A 23,378-nucleotide genomic window follows, 5' to 3' on the forward strand; every position below is an offset into this window, starting at 1 on the left:
TTGTCCCCCTTGGCTAGCTTGTGTGTCCCTTCTTGGGGGCCCTGGCCCCCTGTTTTCCGAGGCAGTGGAAGGCAGGTCTGCTCGCAGTTACTAAGTAGCGTTTGGATTGCAATGATGGTGGCAAGGGTCGCTTTCTGTGCAAGAAACAGCGTTGATTCTTGGCCCTCCTGTGCCAGGCTGTGCGTCAGGAAGCTCCTGGCTTTCGAGGATGTGCTCAGGCAATAGGAAGTGGGTGTAGATTTTGATGTCCTTGATGGAACAGATTACAGCTAAGAGGCCTGTCTACTATCTGAAACCACTAAGATACCAAGGCCTGCTCCTTTAAAGTATGGGCCTCTCCCGGTGCCTGGCCAAAACTCCCTACTTCTGCTACTGGGCAACATGCTGTGCACAGTTTCTGCTTGGCTGGCTGCCCTGTAGTCCAAGGGAGGCTGAATTCCAGTGGTGCAATAAGCAGGTCGCTTGCGAAGGATCCTCTGTGATAAAGGCGGTGTGTGAATGTAAGCCCCGTCTCCCGAACGGTACGTGGGGATCTTACGTTACTGTCACAAAACTTTATACTTAAAATCTGAAATTTCAGCCAAAGGGGAGTAAAATTAGAGAGATTCTGCTCTTAAAAAGGATTGTGTTGCGTACTAATTAGTACGTGCAGTTAAGTGTTGTAAGTATCCATCCATCCATTTCCTTCTCCTGCATGGCTCCGCGCTCATTGAAATCCATGCTAGCGGATTGCAGCAATAGTCCCAAGTATGGAGACTGAGAAGCTGTGATGCACGTTAATCACTTCTTTCCCTCCTCTGATTTTAGTGGTACTTCACGCCCCACCTCCGACAAAGATCAAGCGGGAACTCCACAGCCCTTCCTCCGAGCTGTCATCCTGTAGCCGTGACCAGGCTCTCTGTGCTAACTATGGAGACAAGTGCCTCTACAACTATTGGTAGGTAGAACTGAGATTCATCCCCAGGACCGCAGAAGGTGGGGGTGGCATGGGGACTGGGAGGCATGGAAACCAGATGCTGGAGAATCCATCTGAGACAGATGTTATCACCTCTGTGTTGCTAATGAAAACCCCTCCAGGCTTAGTTGGAAGGGAGATTTGAAAGCGCATTCACTTTGAGAGCTAGCTTCTTACTGATTAAATTCCTGAGCTCATGGAAGTGAGGGCAGTGCCAGGCTGCACAGAACATCAAATTTCCTTGTGTTTCCATGAGCACTGTTTGCAATTGCTGATTTAAGCCGTAAAAACAACCCTAAATACGCAAATGGGCAGGATTGGCTTCTGAGAGATGTTTCTTTAGGGCTCTTGTATGTTAACGTGCACCAAGGCAGTTGTTTAGACATCCAAAGGTTTCCAGGAATCCTGGACAGCACTGTGCGTGCCGGCTCCTTCAGAATGCTCATTTCCCTGGAAAAGAAATCTACACGGCTCTCTAACGCATAGTGCCATCTGACTGCTAGTGAGCACTAGGTGATGCTCAGCTGCATGTTAACTACTAGTATCGATTAGCAGAGGTTGGTCCATCAAACAAGTCACAGCTAACTCCTGCAAAATACACCGAAAACAGGCCTGAGGGGGGTGGGGGGGAAATACGACAAGTTATTCTCTTACTTTTCATGAGTGGAAGCTAAAATTATCTTTGAGGAAAACGTGTGGCAAGTGTTAAAGCAGGCCCCTGTGACGCAGCCTGTCTGTCACTCTTGTGAAGTACAAAGATTCCCTTGGGGCTGCTAGCGGATCGGGCTGTGTTAGTGCTGTCACTGCCTGACAACTAGGAATGCAAACAAGTCTGGGTTGTTCTGAGCAGTGGGTGAAGCCACGTGAATGCTGTACTCACTACATCGTGGTCCTGTCCATCTTCTGTTCACAGTGCCTATGACAGGAAGCCCCCTGCTGGGTTCAAGCCATTAACCCCGCCTGCCACCCCCGTGTCCCCTGCCCAGCAGAGTTCCTCGCTTCCTCACCCTCCACCTGCTGCGTCAGTGCAGGCCGCTGCCCATGTTGCCCCAGCAGGCGCGCTGCGGGGGGCTCCCCCAGCATCTGCCCCACATGCTCTCCAGGAGCCAAGGCAGCAAACGTTCGCTGTGCCCCGGCCACCTCATCAGCCCATGCACATGCCAAAGATGATGCCTGAAAACCAGTATCCAGCAGAGCACAGGTAATGAGCCAGGTTTGCTTTATCACATGGCGCATGCACAGCAAGAAGCCAGGTGTCTTGTCTTGTGTTCTGAATGCTCTTTCCTCATTGGTTTTGCTCGTTTGACCAGAGGTGACATGCGGGGTCACATGCCTCTCCCCCCCCCCCCCCCCATAACACTGCTGTAGCCTGCTGCCCTCATGTTCCCCCCCCCCCGCCCCCTTGGCAGGGATGGGTCGTCTCTTGGTCTTGCACCATGTGTTGGGGAGAGGAAATACAGTTTTCTATGGGGCGCTGTGGTACCTGTGGCGTAGTTGCTAACATTCCTTCTCCAGTCCTGGAACCACAGGATTATTGTAAACTGGGGTGGCTGGCTTGTAACAGCACACTTGTCAAGGTATATCACCTATTTCAGTGTCGAACATTAGGCAACTTTCTCCCCTTTTCCCTCTCCTAACAGAGAGTGAGCCTGGGGCCTGCCTTGTCCTCCCAAAGGGAAAACAGGGTTATCTCTGACTCCAATACAACAGCTCACTTCTGGAACGCCTTCCTTTGCCTTCACAGAACACTAGAGAATCCTGTCTCGGGGCTATGTCTTGGATCCATGCCTAGAGGGCTCTTCTGGCAGTTTGTTCCATTGCCTAAATGATCAATGTTAATATTGGAAACTTCCTTTGCTGTAGTTTACACCAATTACTTGGATCTCTGCAGATTTTTCTCTGAGCTCTTTTCTCTCAAATTTCTCTCAAACCCCTATCTGGCTTGGGGGGTGGGGGGGAATGACTTCCTCTAGGGATGAGCTGTTAGTTTGGCTTGTCTGCCCGTTTTGCTCGTCAGACCGATACTGCAGTAAATGTGCCGATCAGTACCAGTTGTGAGTTTTGTTGTAGAAGCTAGTCAAACAGCACTTGGACTGGGACCGCTAAACTAATTTGATTTAGGAAATGGAGCAGCCAGTTCTTTGGATCACAAAGCCCCTGGGTGGGATTTGAACTGATTTTGTAGAGGTGATAGGTTCTGTTTGCTATCCATTCCCACATTGCTTCTGTCGTCACTTACTGATGGCATTAATTGATTCTCATCTTTAGAACATGCCTTTCACGTATCTGTAGATACACTTTGGGTATCTTGACCCCCTGCCCATCTCTTCCCTAGACTGAAAACGTCCCATTCTCTTAAGACCAAGGAGAAATTGTTCTCCAAACTTCGCATTGTATTGCTTTCTTCAATATTCACTAGTTCCTTTAGAACATTTTTAGTGTGCTGCCCATACACTAATGTAGTACTGACTCAAGCTGAGGATTAATCTGCCTGAGTCAAGGCATATAATTATCTTCTGCTTTTGCCACGTGACTCCTCCCTTCACAGAGCCAAGTAGATGAGTTTTGGTGAATTGCACTGTTTCTCTGTTCCTGTTCGAAGTTTAATGCACATATGAAAACTGCAGAGCCTGGATTTTTTTTTTTTTTTTTTTAAACGGGCTTGTTGCAACGTTTGTCACTTCCTGCAAGAATCTCAGCTGCTTTCTTCCTTCTTGAGAACATCCTCTAGTGGAGCCAGCACCCTGCCGCCCTGTTCACATGGCTTTGCCAAAACTCCTGGCTGAACATCCTCCACCCTGGTTCAAGTCCTCCAAGCTTTGGGGGTGACGTGCTAGGAGTATTTGTGTGTTCTGCAAAACAAGGCAACATTCCCAACATGTTTTTTTCCACTTCACCCCAACTTTCCAGCAATGCAGACCACAATGCGAAGCCCTCCTCTGCAGTACCACTTTCTTGCTCATCTGTCGATGTAGTCATTCCCTCCTGTCTGGAAATCACTTGACAGTCGTGCTTCCTTGACCTCGGATTATTGTGTTGCTTTTATCACACTTCTGCTGTTTGTTGGGATTGTACTGTGTATTTTAACCATAGCCTCCCAAGTGCTTGTAAACCTTCCTGTTGCTGAGTGTCTGACACTGCTCCACGTTGTCTCTACTCAGTCCATTGCTAGAGAGCACCGTGACAACCCACTTAGTTCTACCTTTCAGCCTGATGCTGAATTTTATCAGTTACTCTGCTTGACTCTTGCCAAGCTGTGTATCCATCTTATTCCATCGAAGTCCCCAGAGAGAGCTATGTGGAACATATCTGCACACACAAGACCGGCTGCAGTGACAAAGATGCGCAAAAAAAGCATCTGGGTTCAACCTAGTTTCAACAGTTTGTTTGCTGTTTGTTCATGTCCTTTTCCTTAAGCTGGTGCTGCTAGAACCTAGGTAGGTAGATTGCTTTAAAAGACCTAGATGGGCTTTTGCCTAGTTCAGGGGGCAGGAAGTCTGCATCCTCATCTGTATTCCTTAATCTGAGTTAGCCACGCCATTGATTTATTCCCTCCGAAGTGCCACAGACGTGCGTGGCGGAGAATTCTTTAAAGATGGGATCTGCTGAAATAACGGGGGACTGGAAAGAGAGGGGGGGCTGGTTCGCTACAAATTGAGCTGGCCTGTCTATCTGTCAGGTTTCCCTATTTCTGCCTCTGTAAACGGGCGCTTCGTTTTCTGTCTCCACTGCGGGATGTGGATCGATCCCACAGAGGAACAGGCAGGGCAGGCGGGGGCTATAGTCAAATGAAGGTCAGGGCACAAAGTTGGCCATGCTTTATTTTAAGCAGGATGAGATGTGAAATGCTTCCCTAATCTGCACAAGTGGAAACCATAGGAACACAAGTCAACACTGGGCTTCAAAAGCTGAGCCCACCTCCCTGGATATCTCTGCTCTCATTTTTCTCCCCTCGCTTCCCCCCCCACCCTCTCCAAAAAAGCCCTAGTGAATGGCACTAGCATCTGAGGTCGCCTTGCAGCCCCCAGGGCTGTGAGCTCCAGACGACCTGACAGCTATGCTTGGGCTACTGGCTCGCGCCCATCCGGAAGTGCCTCTTCCTGCAGAGGCCATACCACCACAGTGCTAGAGTTTCAGGCTGAAAGGTTAGAGGGGCATCCATCGGAAGTGGAGTAATCCAGGCCCGTCAGCTGCAAAGGATCCAGTTACAAAGGTCCCAGGGGCCTTGGTGCTTGGGAAAGGAACTGATTGGTAGAGATCGCCTTTCAAGGTGCTGAGATGTTGAGCAGCAAATTGTGGGGTGGGGGCTGGGCTGGGCTCCTGTTCACATCTCTCCCAAGTCACAGCACTCAGCCTCTGGAGCATTACAAATAGGGACGGATGCCTTTCACATCCCGATCTCCTCCCCTGCAGGCACTGGCTGGGGGTTCCCCGGCATACCCTCTCCCGGCTACAGCAAATCGTAGCTTGTGCCTGCTGCTGGCACACGCCTGGGCACCTTTCAGTGGCTTCCTTAACTGGAGCATTAAGGATCCAGGAAGGATGTGCGACAAGGTTCAGCAGCAGGTCACTTGGCTAGAGGTGCCTCAGATGGGCTGTGTTCTGCAATGGCCCAGGTTGATCTCTGCCAACTTGAGCATCCATGAGAGCTCAGAGGCCCACACCCCACCAGAGAGTTAAATGCTTAATCCCAGCCCCAGAGGCAGATTAGAGGCCACTTGGCTTTCTCAGGTTGGAATGGATTCAGCGTTATGTAATTGCCAGTTCCTCAGTCCAAGCTGTGTGACAGCGCAGGAGCAGAACATCCTGGGGCTCTTCTCTCCTCTGTCCCCTGTCCATGGGGTCTTGTCCTCAGCAAGGGGTAGGAACGGGGCTCCCTGGTCTCCCGGGAGGCAGGTATTCGTCTCACATGCCTGCTGTAAGGTCACGGCCAAGTGGGCCCGCCTTCTGGGGCCTAGACCTTGCCATAGCCACGTCTGTGTGAATTTCCTTGATGCAGGCGGCCTTGTTTACCAATAGCTGGCTAGCGGGCTCTTGACCAAGGAGCCAGTAGCGATGGCCTGGCCAGGAGGGACTGAACGGACTTGCTCCGAATGCCCCACCTATGAAGATGGTGAACGTCCCTGAGAGGCAGGGGAGGGCAGTGACGTGTCATTCCCCCATCCTCATCTGGATATAGCCTGGTGATAGCTCCCATAGCAGCACAGGAGGCGGGCGTGGGGAGGGGCCTAAGGCCAAGCTGCGCTGGCTGAGAGTGTGTGTGTTCCCCTACTTGGATGACTGGCTAATCCAGGGCAGTGTGGCACAGGTTACATCTCCTGATTCCATCACCAGCGTTTTTGATGAGCTACCCAGGTACCAGGTTGTGCCTGGGGAGTGGAGCACTTGGGAGCCGGGCCGGATGTTGGAGGGAGTGAAACAGGTTTGGCCGGGCTGGGCCCGCCCCACCTCTCATGAGCATCTCTTGACTTGGTCTGCACAAAAACTGCTTGAATGCTGCCTTCACCTGCCTGAGTCTGCCATGGGCTAAATCCATCCTGGCCCACATGGCTGCTGGTTTTGTCTTATCCTGAGTGGTGGGTTGACAAGGGACTGCAGAGACCCTGATCATAAAGTACATGTAGGACTTGGTAGCCTAACTGCACCCCATTTAAAAAGCCATCTGCATTGTGGGAGACCATGGTGATCCTGAGAATGTTGCTAGTTCGGTTTGAGCCACGTTGCTCCTGTGATGAGCTAGCTTCGTGTGTGGAAAGCCACTTTCCAGGTGGAGGTGACTGTGGTGCTCTCAACGAGGGAGCTCCTGGCCCACCATCTACCCTGTCCTCCAAGGAGAAGATGGTACTGCGGTGCCATGGGAGACTCTTCCCCAAGATGGTGTTTTGAACTCTACGAAGGATGTAGCCCTGCCAACGTCCTTCCCACAATGCTGCTTCAATTCCACAAGGCCCTTCTCCGCATGCTTGGTGTCGCAGGGTCCTCGGGGCTCTAACATCCCACTTCTCCTTTCATGTGCCCCAGGTCCCCAAGTAAAAGGCTGGCTGAATGCGAGTCACTGCTGTGAGCTGGCCCACTTACAGCCGCCAGCAGGTGTCTCTCCCCTCGGCGCTTACGAGGGCCTTGCCCTCCTCTCCCCTCTGTTACCGTGTCCCCTGGCTTTGGGTCATTCTGTGGAGGTGATGGGCTTGCTTTCTTTGGACTGCCTTTGCTTCCCACTGGCTGGAAGGGTCCATGTGTGGTAGCTAGAGCCTTGGGGGGGATCAAGACACGCAATATGGCTGCCTGTAGAGACCAAAAACCTTAGAGCTCGGGAGCTCTATCTGTCTCTCCCTGGGGACTGAAAATCCTGCCATAACTGCAGAGAAGCAGGGTTACAAGCTGTCCCTCACCTCTCTTTAAAAGACCAAACCAGGCCCTTGGCCCAGCCCTGACTGGCGGCGGCAGCAGCAGCATGGTCCCAGCCACGTGGGAAACCTCCCATCTAACCTAGTTCTCAAACTCCATAATTCTCTGCTATAGAGTCTCTGTGCAGCTACCTGGTAGGAGCTGGTTCCTGCCCTGTGAATGGCTTGAGAGGCAGTTGGGGTATGTGAATGCCCCCTGAGCCCTACCTATAAATGCCCTCTCCATCCATTCCACAGTGGTTCCATCTTGGCTCCCAGGGTGGGAGTGGGACCAATCCAGTCTCGGTCTCTGAGCATTGCTCAGAAACCTAAGGCTGCAGCTAGTTAGCTCAGAATTGCAGCTCAGCCTCTGTTTCACAGGGCAAGTGCATTTGACACCTGTAATCTCTAGTTAATGAATGTCTTCGGTGGGGTCCCTGGGCATTGCCAATAGCGGCTAGCAGTGGGGAAAACAGGGCTAGGTATTCTACTCTTCTCAGGGTAATGGGCGTGAGTTCTTGTGGGCTGCCTGTTCGGCAGAGCTGGGAATGGATGGTTTCACCGTACAGTAACACCTCTCTCTCTCTCTCTCTTCCCCCACCCCACCCCAAAGGTTTCAGAGACAGCTGTCTGAGCCCTGCCACCCTTTCCCTCCTCCGCCAGGCCTTCCTGGAGACAGTCGCCCAGTCTACCACAGGCAGATGTCCGAGCCTATAGTCCCGACCGCTCCGCACCCTCCTCAGGGATTCAAACAGGAGTACCATGATCCCCTCTATGAGCACGGTGTCCCAGGCATTCCAGGGCCTCCAAGGCATGGATACCAGTCTCCAATGGGCATTAAGCAGGAGCCCAGGGATTACTGCATTGACTCAGGTTTGTATGGGAGTTGGGTCTCCAGCTCTAGAGATGCCACTGAAAGGTTTAGCCAGGACCGCGCCTTGGTGCCTTTGCTATAGTGTTCCTCGTGCGCAGGACCCTGGGCCCCGGGGCTTCACGAAGGCTGTTGAGCACCCTCGTCTGAGGAATAGACCCCATTTGGAACTTGCGGACCTCAGCCAGAGCCTGTAGGGAGTGCGGCGTCTCGGAAAGGGAAGCTGCTCCCTAGGGTGGAGTGCAGGCACTGCAGCAGCTTCAGAATGCTGGCAGGGGGAGCGTGGAGAAGTCACTCCCCACGGCTCTGTTGAAGCCGAACAGCATATCGGTTCATGCCCTAAGCTGGAGCAGGCGCTGCTATGCCCTCTCAGTTCGCTGGGTGATTTCCAAGCACAGCGAGGGACCGATGGGGAAGGGAACAGCAGTGTTTACATACAGCAGCGTGTTGGTTTTCTCATGCCAACAAAATGCCTCCAAAGAACCCCTGCTGGCAGTAGGTCAGTGCCCAGGCTTTGCTGAGGCCCTGTGGAAGGAAGCGCCTTCTGCCCGTAACCTAGCACCCCGTGCGCAAGCCGTCTGTGTGGCTGGAGTCCTTCCCCGAATGGCTGGGGTGGGGAGCAGGTTGATGCAGCGAGTTCCAGCTGATTCACACACTCCAGGCTAGAGCCGAGCTGGTATCTCTCCCCATCTCCCAGCCAGCGCTGGGGAGCAGGTTGATGCAGCGAGTTCCAGCTGATTCACACACTCCAGGCTAGAGCCAAGCTGCATCTCTCCCCATCTCCCAGCCAGCACTGGGGTGCTGCAAAGTGCCACTAGATCTGCCGCGCTAGGAGAGGAATGGAGCTGCAGTTGGCCCACCTGCCTCTGCTGAGGTTTAGCTGGCAACTTCCTCTAAGGTGTCTTGATAATGTTGCATTAAAGTGGTGACCTGTGTGACCTCGGCGCTTCCCACTGCGGGTGTGGGAAACCGCGCCCCGCACGCTGCCTCCAAGCTAATGTCTAACCGAGTTAGAATGTCAGATGATACTTTTTGTATAAAGAACAAGCATCAGGCACTCAACAGATGTTGCTGTATCTAAGTGCCAGTAATCTGCACAGCGGTCCTGCTCGACCGCGCTGCAGACCTGTGTGCAGAACGCCTCCTCCTCCCCTCCTTCCCTTAGCTCACAGGGGCAAAGGTTATCTGAGCACACAGAGTTATGTGGGCTCGGGCTAAGCTTTCCTCTTGGCCCCAGGTAGCCGACTCTGTTGACCCACAGTGTGATTTCTGCTGGCTGCTGACCATGCAGGGCCTAGCTACACAACAGAAAATCCTCTAATCGCCTTAGGCCTAAAAATACGGTGACCTCTCAAAGGCAGGATTGGATGCAGTCGTCAGCAACAAAATGGAGCAGATGTGTGTGTGGGGGAGGGGATCTAAATTTTTTGAAGGACTCTTGTTTATCTTCAACTTTCCTCCCTTCTCGTGTTGCTTGAGCTATTTGGGAGAAGACGAAATATTGGGCTTGGTCTCTTTTAAGACCATCTACTAACGTGGATTGTTGAAACAGACCTTTCCCTATTGAGTGTCTCCAAATCGCCTTTGCAAGTCAATTTGGATTGCCTTTTCCAAACCAGGAAGGAACCTGTACTTTGTGCTGATAACCTCTCCCTACTCATTTTGAGACCGCATGCCATTGCAAAGCGATGGGAGTGAATGAGAAGGGGGCTGTCCCCTGTAGGAAGAGGAGAAGAGCTGGTTTATAAGACCTCCAGGATAAATATGCTGTACCTGCAGTTGCAGTATCCTATTCATGCCCACAAATTCAGGACACCTCAATTTAGTCTCGGATTTATCTTTCACATTGAATCCGAGGGGGTAAATAGTCCCATGGGCTAGGAATAGTTCAGAGCTATGAGCTGGCCTGGAGGCTTCTAATTTCCTAGATGAGGGGGAGTTCTCTTTTCAGAGAAGTCTGCAAGTCAAAGCAAACATTGAGTGAATGATCAATCTTTCGAGCAGTCCCTGAAATCTTATGTGGGGAGCTCTCACCTCTTGAGCGCCTCTTGCTGCTGCGTGCAGTACTGCAGCCCTTTTCCTGATCCCAGGGCCCCATGTAGGTTGTTGCTCTCGCCTAGCGGGTCTTCAGCGGTTCAGCCTCTGGCTGGTCACACAATCAAAACGAACCCTTCCAGGGTAGCAAAAGTCCAGCAAAACTGTCTGTCTGCCCTCACCTCGGTCTTCAGCCCTGGCTCTGGGCCCTTTAAACTCAGCCCTTAGGTTGGGCTGCCAAACGAGCCTTGTCCCCATCTTGGGTTTGACACCACTTCCCTGGGGAGGGGAGGAACATGGCGCCCCCACTGCTCTGGGTGCCAGCCAAGGGACCCAGCAGCCACACACAGCTCCCTGCTATTCATTGCTGCTGCTTCCCTGGACCTCTTCCCACCTGGACCCTTTAGCCTCCTCCCTTAGCTTGGGGTTGATGTTCCCAGGGCGCTTCTCTCTCCCAGCTTAAGCAAGTGCAGCCAGGATCAAACCCTGGCTGCCCCTCGAGCTCCTGTGGCCAGAGAGGAGCCCCCGTCCCTCTGGTCCCAGCTGAGCTCTGGCTACTTCTGGGAGGCCTCTCTAGGCAGGCCTGGAGGACCCCCCCTCTGCTGCTTCTGCCCTGAGTGGGGGTGGTAGGGACAGGCCCTGCCATAGGGTGCCGGGAAGACAGGGTGCGCCCTATCATATGTCACCACAATAGAATCGCTTGTAGGGCTGTGTGATCTCGCGGGGTTTCCTGCTTGCATGGCGCTGCCAATCCCGGATGGGAGGCATGCAGAGTACCGAGGAGCAGCGCCAGGGCCCCGGAAGGACACTCCAGCCCGTGACGGGGTGACACTGACCCCGCCCAGCAGGCAGAGGTGCTAAGCCATTGTGCCTGTTGACCACGCGCACAGCGGCTATGTAACAGCCCCGCACTGCCGCGCCCCCCCCGGAATATCTCAGCACTCTGCTTCTGCTGTGCCATGTGGCCAGGGTGTAGCGCTGCCTGGTTCAGCGCAGGCTTAACTAGGCTGTTGTTTTGATTGCAGAAGTGCCTACCTGCCAGTCGTCATACATGAGAGGAGGGGGCTACTTCCCCACGGGCCAGGAGGGTAAGTGTGCACGTGTGTACACAAGACAGAGCACTGCGGGGATGGTCATGGGTACACAGTTGCGTGTCATTGACTGGGGCAGAAGGTTGTGGAGGCTGCTGACACAAAGAACCCTGAGAAGTGTCCCTTGACAGTGCTACTACAGTAACAGAACCATCACTGCTTTAGAAAGGGAGAGGCCTAGGAACTTCCCTGGTTCTGGTACCCACCCCCACCCATCTGTAGCTTCCTTTCTGTACTGGGGTGAGTCCAGCACCACTGTGAAAGCAGGTGGAATAGCAAACCAGCGTCACTGCTGATTTAGAGATCCAATCTGCCCCTTACCAGGCACTCTGTATCCTTCCGTACGACTGTTGAGACTCCCATTTACCGCAGCATGAGTTCTTCCTTCCTGCCTCGCTCTTGGGTGTATTAAACGGTGGTACGGGCGGCTGTGCCTGATGCAGCTGCTAATAATAGTGCGTCTCCATTTCAACTGACGCTTCACCTGAGCTAACAGACCATCCCAGCTGTGTGAGAGAGCAAGGGGAAACCACGCTGCCTTGCTCAGCCACACATCTTGACGGCCGCATACTTGACTGTACCCTTTAGTCTGGGATAACATGCCTGATAGAGACAGTAAGAGGGTTTTCAGTTACTGGAGCTACATGGGGTGGGGAAGAGGAGAAATCCGAATGGTATTTGGCCAGCGGAGTGGCTTTCAGCTCGCTCACTGAACTAGTCTAGATAGGTTTTCTGCCAGCAAATAGAATCTAACGTTCTGGGGGCCAGGCCGAGTGAGCCGATGCACCGTTTAGTCCAGAAAAGGGACTATGCTTGGATGTGCTTCTTGCAAGTGAAATGTGCTGACTTTCTAAAGCTGTTAGCTTCATGCCTGGCCTCAAGGTGAAGGGGAGGAAACCAATCCATGCTCCAAATCTGCCCGTAGATCAGTAGGGTTTGGGTCTTGAGCATTAGATAAGTCCATCCAAAAGGCAGGTATGAATGAGTTTGTGCAGTCAGGAATATGGTGGTTTTTACAGGTTCTAACTCTCCAGTAGTGCCTTTGCTAACCCCGGCACAAAGGTCCTGCTTGGTTTGTAGCCTGGAATCCAACCAAGGCCGTGTTTGTGGCTATGGCGCTGTAGCAGCTGGGATTTCACTGGTCTCAGCTGGGTCTTTCGTGCATTCTCAATGGTCTCCTGAAAGCCTTTTTAGTGTGTTTGTTTTGCTGAGCTGGCTGATGGACAGTCAGCGTTTATTAATGCCACTGGCTGCCTGTCCTGGTAGGATGGTGGGGAAACATTCTGCTAGAATGTGGAGATCTGGATTCATACCAGACAGATTTCAGTTTTCTAAGAAACTGCATAAGATGGGCCTCAAATAAAGCCACAGCCCTCTGTAAGCAAAGGGGGTAGCTGGCAGATGTCCAGGAGATTTCTGATCTGGGGTTTGGTTGGTTCAATGGCACAATCAGCTAATCACACCTCTGCACCTATAGCATGCATGCTTCAGCATAGGTCACCTCTCTGGTCTGGACTGCGGAGCTAATGGGCATGCTTTCCTCCTAGGATTTTCCTATGACAAAGATGCCCGGTTGTACTTTGATGACACCTGCGTGGTGCCGGAGAGGCTGGAAGGTAAGACACTGGCTGTAATGGGGCAGGCATGGCGCTGCCTCATAGAATTCCCATGGCCGGCTCTTCTGACAAAAACAGGGTAAGAAACCCAAGCCAGTGGCAAAAGGATGCCGGAGCTGGGTTCTGTAGTTCTGGGTTCCCACTCTCTATCCATGGCATGGTGACATCCTCGGGCAGCCTTGTTCTAGGGCTAGAGACCAGCCAGGCTGGCTCCGAGTGCAGGAGACAGCAGGTCAGCGGTGAGCCTGCGGTGCTGGGAGCAGGTGATCTAACACGTCTCTCCTCCCACACAGGGAAAGTGAAGCAGGAGCCCACCATGTATCGGGAGGGGCCTCCATACCAGAGACGAGGGTCGCTGCAGCTCTGGCAGTTCCTGGTCACACTCCTGGATGACCCGGCCAATGCCCACTTCATTGCCTGGACAGGCCGGGGCATGGAGTTCAAGCTGATCGAGCCAGAAGAGGTACGGAACCGGACACGGGACTTGCCAGTAGCTGCTGGCTTGGTTACAACCCAGAAACAAAGGCCTCTGTTCCCAACCCGCTTCCCCCCGAGCGCTCTGGGCATTTCCTGGTGCAGTGGGGGGGAACAGCGGGGGAAGGATTGAGTCTAATGGGGTTTAATACTTTCCTGGAAACGAATGACTGGCTTGGAGCCTCAGGCTGATCAGGGCTCTCTCCTTTCCACCCATCTCGCTCCCTAAATGGCAGGTGGGGTGGGGGGGGGATAGGGAACATCTTTGCTGGGGGCATGGAGTGTGCTCTGGATCTCCAGAGGGGAGACCCATGGGCACTGTGAGCAGGGGCTGTGTACAGTGGCTTTGCAGCCTCTTGAGGGAGGCTGGATGAGGCAGACAGAGCCTTGTGATGGAGCAAATGTAGCCTCCTTGGTATATGCTTGGGCAGTGGTGGGGAATTGTCTGGCTCTTGCCCAGTGCTGGAGGAGGTCTGAGACTCTGGCTCCCCTAGGACAGGGGCGCTAAGCTCTCCGTTTGTAGAGTCAGTGCTGGGCTAGCCATGCAGTCTGCCTCACACTGGAAATGCAGAGGGTACAGATGGGGTGAGTGCTGGAGCTTGGGCAGGAATATGGAGGTAGATTTATGGTTGGTGCTGGGGCCTCAATCACTGTAGTGGAAACATCCAGCAGTGAGATAGTTAATGTTGATATTTAGACTGTCATCACTAGGTTTCAGAGTCAACATACAGCACAGTGAGGGTTGAGGAGCAGTTCCCATCTCTGAGCTGCCTCTGCTATGCTTTGTTCCTGTGGGTGAAGGGAGTGTGTTTTCTGTTTGCTTACTTGGGGCTGTTTTGCTGCTCCAAGGGCTAGAATGGTTTTCAAATGGACATGTAGATTCTGGAGCAAGGACGCGATTCCGCAGCTGGGCACTACAGGCAATCGCAGGTGTAGTGGCCATGACACATGCAAGTCCTGCCAGCAGTGTAGTCTGTAGCTTTTATTTTACATTCAGTCTGCTTTTGAGTGGTCTTCAAGATGTAAAAGCCAGCAATGCTGTCTCCATTGGCAACTGGAGCAATTAACCTGCAACTTCCAGCCCCAATTCCTGTCTCAGCAGACACCGAAAAGCAGAACTGTCATGTGGAAATATGTCCCTCCTGCCCCAGAACAGCTGGGAACCCAAAATAGGGCCGTTTCGAGTGCAAAGCACAAAGGTGTAACGGGGGGTTACTGCTGTGATGCCAGTGTAAGCCATGCCCTGCTCAGGTCCGTCTGCTTAGGGGCCCATATTCCCACCGGCAGTGACGGTGCTTTGCCCAGGGCTGAGACGCGCACGTTGCCTTTGGAAGAGCGTTCCCTCTTGTGGAAACCAGACTGCCTCCTCCGCAGCCCCTGTTCATTTGTCCACCCACAGGAGCCCATTGCTTGGTGACCCTGGGTAGGGCCCTGTGTCACAGCTTGTTGTCGGATCTTCTCCCGCCTGTAACACAGCCCAAGGGGAATGTGTTGAACAGATGGCACAAGCCCAGGTCTTCATGCGTCCTGCTATGCCAGAGCCCCAGATTGGTAGCAAGCAATCTGCCAACCAGGAGCCCTGGGTGCTTGTCATTATCTCCTATGCTGTAGCAGCCAGTTCATGCGCTCTCCCCGGGCACTCCTTGAGAATCATTCCTTCCCTTTCGCTCTAGCATGTTGCCTTCCCTGCCCATGTGGCCCTGGGCTGGCCCAGCACTTGCCGGGTGCATTGGACACCTAGCAGGGTCCATGAGGTTTCCAATGTAGCTGTCGGCTCTGCCCTGGTGATCCCAAGAAGGTACTGGGCTTCTTGGATCGCCCTCTGTGAGGAGCATCGGGGCACGTTTGCAGGGTGACGCAGAGGAAGAAGCAGTTTAAGTAATTGAAACCAGCTGCATCGCTGAGCAGTGCACTCTGGGTAATGATCCATAATCTCTATTGCGCCGTGCATGGAAATTGTGGTTTTCAAACGGCTTTTTTGGCAGGCTCCCTAATCAAGTGGCTTTGATTGTCTTCCAGTTGAGCACCCTCTGAACGCTGACAGGCGGCTCTTCAGTCTGTAAATGCTTTTGCCATGAGTCTGCTTTTATTGCCTTTGGGGGGGAGGATGGAGTTAAGGGGGGGGATGCAAGTGAGGGGAGGTGGAACATGTGGCAAAAACCCACCGGAGCACAAGGAGCCGTGGTCCCTGGGATGCCGCTGCCTCTCCTTTGTGGAGGAGATAGGACAGGAGTCATGTAATCTCCCCCAGCCAAGAGCAAGCTAGGCAGGGAAGCCAAGCTCTCTTCTGTCAAAGTGCTAACTAGCCCGCACACTCCTGAAGCAGTCCCCAGCCAGGGCCTGGCTAGCCGTGAGTAGGCCTCGCGGGGCTCACCAGCGCACAGTGTCATGCAGCGGTGAGACAGACAGAGCTCTTCTGTGGCCCCCTCCATTAGCGGAGCCTTGGTGCTGGAAGACGATTACGTAACCATAGCTACCGGGCTACTTGGAAGCCCTGCGTGTACAAACACTCCTCTTGTTGCATATGGAAGTGATGGCAGGAAGAGGCTGTGACTGAACAGATAGCATGCTCTGGAGGCACTTCCAGAGCTGGGCTGGGGGGGAGGAGCGGGGGGGTGCCGTCCTGCCTACAGTGCTGTAGCACCTTACAGCTTTCACTGAGGAAAGGCCAATGGGGGGGGTGGAGTGATAGCCGGGCTTCCTTTTCCCTCCAGAGGTCGCATCTTTGCTTTGAAGTGCTTAGATTTCTAGCAAATAAGTCGTTGCTGTTCTGCTGCCCCTTGTTAAACAGACTGAGTGTCTGTGTTAGCAGGAGCTGGCTCTGCAATCTGTGTCCATTCCCTTCCACGAGCCATGAATAGAGACCGAATCACTGAACCTTATGGAAGAGGGATCACCGTTTCCTCTTAGGCTTGGAGCAAGGAAGGGGATGGAGAGAGATGTTACGTTCCACAGGTGTGGCTTGGGAGGCTAAACCCAGGCACCTCTCTGATTAGCTAGGCCAGGTATACCTTTGCCCTGATTTTTAAACAGCTGAAGAGGAGAGCAGCTCCCCCACCTGCTAGCCACTTCGCTGCTGTAACTAGAGGTCCTTGGGCCAGTTTCTCACACCTCTGCAACTCACCTGGTGAACAGAAAAGGATTCCCCCAACCTGAACATTGGCCAGGGGGATTTACCTGCTCTGCCAGTCAGTGTTGCCATTTGAACTACTCTGTTTTCAACTCGGGTTGCCGCCTCAGGCCTCTGTGTGCATTTCCCCTCTGTTACAATGCCTCAGGTGGACGGGGTTTGGCTTAGTGCACTTAGTGTCAGGAAATCCCATTAATCTATCTCCAAGTGGATAATGGTTCCGCGTGGCTTATTGTCCATTCCAGAAATCCCCGGGGAAGGGGCGGATTGGTTGGCAGCAGCCTCATGTCAACAGATTCCTGCTCCCGAAGGGAACGGAAATGAGTAGCCTGAAGAGGTTTACTCCGGAATCTGCTTAGAAATGACCGGGTTCTCTTGCAGCCCATTAGCAGCTCCTGCCTGTGGCTGCCTCTCTCAGGTTTCTGAGGTGACCATTCTAGTAATTCCTTATTGACTGCAACCAAAACCACAGAGCTTAGCTGCCGTGTGCTAATGGCTAGTGGTCGATAACCCAGGGGTTGGGTAGAAGTGATTGCTCAGCCAGCCTGCTATATTCTGAGGCCCCAGGTGACTCAGGGGGTTGGTAATGGGACACAGAGCCTGGTGGTCGCAGGGTTGAGTCCAGAGGCCGTCGTATAGCTGCTCTGTGATGTATGAGCAGTTGCTGGTTTAGGCCCAATTTCTCATAGACATGTGAGCACATAACAAGCCACCACCTTGGCTAGCGCAAGGACCGAATGGTACATGCAGGTGCCGACTGTGCCTGGGTCTATACCTGTTGGAGGACTCTGGTCACCAAGGCTCTTGGGGACCTCTCTCAGTAGCACTAACCTTTGGCAAACCCATCAGAACTGCCCCTGGGTCTTCATGCCTGTCTTCTCTCCCCTCAGGTAGCTCGACGCTGGGGAATCCAGAAGAACCGACCAGCCATGAACTACGACAAGCTCAGCCGTTCTTTGCGCTACTACTATGAAAAGGGCATCATGCAGAAGGCAAGTAGGTCACCGCTGCCTGTCAATGGCAGATCAGATGCCTGAGGGTCGAGGCTGGTGCATGGGGACAGCCCCTCTGGGTGTGGGGGCAGGGACTGGCGGCAGCAGCAGGACAGCATGTGGAGTGCCCACAGCTAGTCGGATTGCTGAGTGGCTGCAGAACCTTTCAGGAGCGAGAGCCAGGTCCCATGGCTTCTGTCGCTCTGGGGACAGACACTTGGAAGAGGGAAGTGACTCCACCAAACTAAGGCAATGGGAAACCATGATGTAACCTGGTTTGGGGCAGGAGCTGTTAGGGGAGAGACTGCAGCACCAATTTAATTTTTTAGCATCTCATGGGCGAACTGTAAAGATGCAGCCTTACGGAAAGGGAATGCAAAGCAGCAAAGCATTAATTGTTCTGTTAGGCTGTCATACTGAAATAATGACAACCCTAGCATGACTGCCGGTGTGCCTAAACCTAGACTGAGCTGTTATGGGCACGTTTATACCGGTATAGCTGCGTCCGTGCTAGGGGATTGTGGCTCGTTGACTATTCTGCTTTCACCCCAATCTATTTCAAGCTAGATGGAGATGGTCTGTAGACCAGCCCTCTCCTCTATACTCTAATAAACGATCAGATAAAGCACTTTGGAACTGGAGGGCTGGTTTAGCCCCATGGAGGCCGTCTTTTACAGTAGCTTCAATGAAAAGCCCTCGGAAGTGTTGTGCTGCTTTTCACTGGGAGAGGAGCAAAGTTTGCCTTAATAAATGACAATAAATATCCCAATCCAAACAGCAGTGCTGGGAACGTGAGCATACCCTGTAGTCAGGGGCCTTGTGAATGAATCCTCCAGCCCTTATGCAAATTGTACCATTTAACTTCTAATACTGTACGGATGAGTGCTCAGTTAAGGGCTTCATTCAAATTCTGCCCCCTAGTGGAAGAACTGAGACATCCCATTCTAACCCACATCAATGTGTCCTGAGCCACGTGTGGCAGCTGAGATTTTAAGAACATAACAGCCATACTGGCCATACTAATGGCCGTACTAACACATACTAATGGCCCATCTAGCCCAGTATCCTGTCTTCTGACAGTGGCCAATGTTAGGTGCTTCAGAGGGAATGAACAGAACAGGGAATTATTGAGTGATCAGTCCCAGAGCATGGGGTTGCATCCCTGACCATCTTGACTAATAGCCATTGAGGGACTTATCCTCCACCTAGTTATCCAATTCTTTTTTGAATCCAGTTATATTTTTGGCCTTCACAGCGTCCCCTGGCAATGAGTTCCACAGGTTGACTATGCATTGTGTGAAGAAATACTTTCTTTTGTTTGTTTTTAAGCCTGCTGCCTATTAATTTCTTTGGGTGACCACTGGTTCTTGTGTTATGTGACGGGGTAAATAACACTTTTTTTCTCCACACCATAATTTTATAGACTTCTATCATACCCCTCCCCTTAGTCATCTCTTTTCCAAGATGAAAAGTCTATCTTTTTAATAAGCAACAGAGGGTCCTGTGGCACCTTTAAGACTAACAGAAGTATTGGGAGCATAAGCTTTCGTGGGTAAGAACCTCACTTCTTCAGATGCAAGTAATGGAAATCTCCAGAGGCAGGTATAAATCAGTATGGAGATAACAAGGTTAGTTCAATCAGGGAGGGTGAGGTGCTCTGCTAGCAGTTGAGGTGTGAACACCAAGGGAGGAGAAACTGCTTCTGTAGTTGGATAGCCATTCACAGTCTTTGTTTAATCCTGATCTGATGGTGTCAAATTTGCAAATGAACTGGAGCTCAGCAGTTTCTCTTTGGAGTCTGGTCCTGAAGTTTTTTTGCTGTAAGATGGCTACCTTTACATCTGCTATTGTGTGGCCAGGGAGGTTGAAGTGTTCTCCTACAGGTTTTTGTATATTGCCATTCCTGATATCTGACTTGTGTCCATTTATCCTCTTGCGTAGTGACTGTCCAGTTTGGGATCATTATGATCCCTCACTTTCACAGACCTTGGGAGGCAGGCCAGTCCTCGCCCACAGACAACCCGCCAACCTTAAGCATATTCTCACCAGCAACCACGCACCGCACCATAACAACTCTAACTCAGGAACCAACCCATGCAACAAACCTCGATGCCAACTCTGCCCACATATCTACACCAGCAACACCATCACAGGACCTAACCAGATCAGCTACAACATCGCCGGCTCATTCACCTGCATGTCCACCAATGTTACATATGCCAGCAATGCCCCTCTGCTATGTACATTGGCCAAACTGGACAGTCACTACGCAAGAGGATAAATGGACACAAGTCAAATATCAGGAATGGCAATATACAAAAACCTGTAGGAGAACACTTCAATCTCCCTGGCCACACAATAGCAGATGTAAAGGTAGCCATCTTACAGCATAAAAACTTCAGGACCAGACTCCAAAGAGAAACTGCTGAGCTCCAGTTCATTTGCAAATTTGACACCCTCAGATCAGGATTAAACAAAGACTGTGAATGGCTATCCAACTACAGAAGCAGTTTCTCCTCCCTTGGTGTTCACACCTCAACTGCTAGCAGAGCACCTCACCCTCCCTGATTGAACTAACCTCGTTATCTCCATACTGATTTATACCTGCCTCTGGAGATTTCCATTACTTGCATCTGAAGAAGTGAGGTTCTTACCCACGAAAGCTTATGCTCCCAATACTTCTGTTAGTCTTAAAGGTGCCACAGGACCCTCTGTTGCTTTTTACAGATTCAGACTAACACGGCTACCCCTCTGATACTATCTCTTTAATCTCTTCTCATTTTGTATGGATACTTGGAATTGTTTTCCAATGTGCATTACTTTGCATTTATCAACACTAAATTTAATCTGCTATTTTCTTGCCCAGTCACCCAGTTTTGTGAGATCTTTTGGTAACTCTTTAGTCTGCTTTGGACTAAACTATTTTGAGTAATTTTGTATCGTCTAAAAATTTTGCCACCTCCCTTTTTTCCAGATCACTTATGAATATGTTGAACAGCAGTGGTCCAAGTTCAGATCTCTCAGGGACACCGCTGTTTACCTCTCTGAATGCTGCCTAGGGGATTTAGGCACATCTTCCATTCAAATGTAATGGAAGATGCATGTCCAAATTCCCTAGACATCTCTTGAAAAATATCAGCCAACACATACACAATTCCCCCTCCACAATCTCTTTCTATCCATTGCGCCCCTATCCATACAGGCATTTGACAGCCCACAGAGATGACCCATCAGTTTGAGTTTTGTGCCTTTGGCTCCTAGCTCTGCATTGTTCCTCCTATTATGGACGGGGTTTGTGAAGTGTTGCACAAACTGTCTTTACAAGTAGAAGGAGCTGAATGTTTTGGAGCGTGCTGGAGCCTCACAATTCTCCCATCCTAACACAGGCGTTTGTCTCTGCTTTTAGGTGGCTGGCGAGCGGTACGTCTATAAATTTGTCTGTGACCCTGATGCCCTCTTCTCCATGGCCTACCCGGACAATCAGCGCCCGTTCTTGAAAGCCGAGCCCGACTGCCACGTGACTGAAGATGATACCTTGCCTCTGACACATTTCGAAGACAACCCCGCTTACCTCCTGGAGATGGATCATTGCAGCAACCTTCCCTACGCGGAGGGCTTTGCTTACTGACTTGCTGCAGGCTAGCGCTAGAAAGTCAAGTTGGGGCAAATAAAGGCAGTGGTTTTGTAAAGAATGTTTGCTCTTCGTAAAACTGGACTCTCTAAGCATGATTGGTGGAGCCTAAAATGTACATTCAGTGGCCCCGCTGAAGACCGAATCTGATAGCTTAAGGACTAGGAGTAGATCTGCCAAAGGCTGCAACCATGAAGAGTTTTTCGGGGAGAGGGTTAACTTGAAGTCTTTGTTCCAGGCCACACTGCTGTGGACATATGTGTGAGGTGTGGCCATTGTGCCCAATGGTCCCCCTGGAACTTGGCTAGACAGTGTGACTGTACAGCACACCATCCTGACAATCTGCTTTGCATCAATCACAATACTTGTAGCTGCCTTGTGTGTCGGAAAGGGCTTTGTTTTGCACAGACAATGGATTTGCGGGGTGGGAGGCGATCTGAGCTAGTCTGGTTTAGGCTTAAAGTGTGGTGCTTGGCCTCCTGGGAGTGGGATAGCACTCTGGGTGGTTTCAAATGCATGGCACCCCAATCGGACCTGAGGAAACCTCCGTTTTCTCTCTAAACAAAAACAAACCCCACCGGACAGCTCCCCTAACTCCTGATCCGGTTCTCTGGAACCAGGTTTCTGCTCTCCTGTGGAGTCTGTCGCTTCCTCCCTGTTTGATGCTTGGGGGGATGGATTTGATTGCAGGGGAAGGGGGGTTGTGGCAGGGTTTTTTCCCATGTGTTGGGGAAAAGTTTATAAACCAATTTTGTAGTCTTTTGTATTTTAAGACGAAGCTGCTCTTTGCAAGCCTGCTGCTTCCCCTCCCCGCAGCAGTGCCAATGCTCTGAGGACACTGCACCCTGCGTGGCAGCTTCGCCACCAGCCACGCCCATTAGCATCGTCTTTGCGCTCTCCGCATCGGATACCGAACAGAACACCTGCGCACTATACGTTTGGAATGTTCTGCAAGACAGCAGGGCCCTGCTGTTTGGGTCCCGTGTGCGCAGCTCCCGCGCTCTGGGAATTATATGTATATAATCCATGCATATCCCACTGGGTTAACTCTCCAAGCCGTGACCCTGTGGCACGGCTGCTGTGGTCCTCCCGAACTACCTATTCCTCTCCATGTCACTGCTCAAATTTTAACCCTCCATCGCACTCCTGGGATTTGAGACTGGGTGAAACATACAAATAACAGAACTCTCCGCTTAATTTCCATGTCACAGTTCCCTCCCTCTTCAGTGTGTTTAGGTTGATCTTATAAGAGGAGGCTTTTTTAAAGAATTAGGCTATAATACCTGGATGGGGGAGGATTTCAGGGATGTCTCACCATAAACAAAACATACTCCAGTTCACCTAAATCCCATGGCCTCATGCAGTTACCGCTTCCTAACTTACCCATACCACTCCTATATACTATACCTATATGCATATTTTTCCCCAACTATCTATACGTTTTTGTTGTAAATGCTGTATAGGGTTTTTTTTCCTTCTTAGTTAACCTGGTTTGGGTTTGTTGACAGTCGTTACTTTTTTTGAAAGTATGATGATTAACTCTTTTTGTAGACTAAATTTCTCTCCCCATGATGTATAAAGTGGCCTGTACAGTCATGAAATGTGGGATGCAGGCATCACTCTTGCACTCCTGCACCGAGGGGATGGATGCTAGCTGTTGTTCAGGGTGGAAAGTCTACAGTGCAGAAAGGGTTAATCTGAGGAGTGATCTGAAATAACCTTTCCTTGAGCAGGATCGTGCATCTCCTGCAAAGCTGCATTACATTCTGTACTGTGTACAATAAAGGATTTTGCTTTCTGTTCATTCGTGGCTGAAATTGCCTTTTTTCCTCTTTCATGTGGGGTGTGCGTTCTGTGTCCTGAAAAGTCGACTTGGGGAAGGCTTTTCCGACTAGCCTCCAGATCTCTGTGTGGGGGGTCACATCATCTACACCACACTGGGTGGTCCTGCTGTGCCGATGATCCCAACGGGGAAATGCCGTTGTCTCTTTGCTGATATAGCCTATGAAAATCCTTCGGTTGAGGGGGAGGAGGGTGTTTGGTTACAGGGTAGTCAGGCATAGGGAGGACAAACCAAGTACCGTGGGATCGTGACATGGCAATACCTCGAATGCTCTTCCAGCTCACATGTTGCAGGAGATGGACTCGGGGGGGGGGGGGGGACACGAGTGACCCAGCTTTGGCTGTGTCGGCACCTACTG

General features: G+C 51.6%; 1 protein-coding gene across 3 annotated transcripts in view; it reads left to right on the top strand.

Moving 5' to 3' along the window:
- Nucleotides 1-22,974, top strand: part of ETV5 (ETS variant transcription factor 5) — a 38,770-nt gene extending 15,796 nt beyond the window's left edge. For 2 of the 3 annotated variants that reach the window (XM_065411347.1, XM_065411348.1), the window contains exons 6-13: nucleotides 808-937; nucleotides 1,869-2,156; nucleotides 7,952-8,211; nucleotides 11,269-11,331; nucleotides 12,882-12,950; nucleotides 13,244-13,413; nucleotides 17,445-17,546; nucleotides 20,953-22,974. In XM_065411347.1, coding sequence (XP_065267419.1) covers nucleotides 808-937; nucleotides 1,869-2,156; nucleotides 7,952-8,211; nucleotides 11,269-11,331; nucleotides 12,882-12,950; nucleotides 13,244-13,413; nucleotides 17,445-17,546; nucleotides 20,953-21,174 — 1,304 coding nt within the window. In that variant the 3' untranslated portion in view covers nucleotides 21,175-22,974. Of the gene's footprint in view, nucleotides 1-807; nucleotides 938-1,868; nucleotides 2,157-7,951; nucleotides 8,212-11,268; nucleotides 11,332-12,881; nucleotides 12,951-13,243; nucleotides 13,414-17,444; nucleotides 17,551-20,952 lie in introns of all 3 variants that reach the window. The other variant, XM_065411350.1, reaches the window with a different exon arrangement.
- The last annotated feature ends 404 nt before the right edge of the window (nucleotides 22,975-23,378 follow it).

This window comes from Emys orbicularis, chromosome 9, assembly GCF_028017835.1.
Source record: "Emys orbicularis isolate rEmyOrb1 chromosome 9, rEmyOrb1.hap1, whole genome shotgun sequence".
Taxonomy (NCBI): Eukaryota; Metazoa; Chordata; order Testudines; family Emydidae; genus Emys; species Emys orbicularis.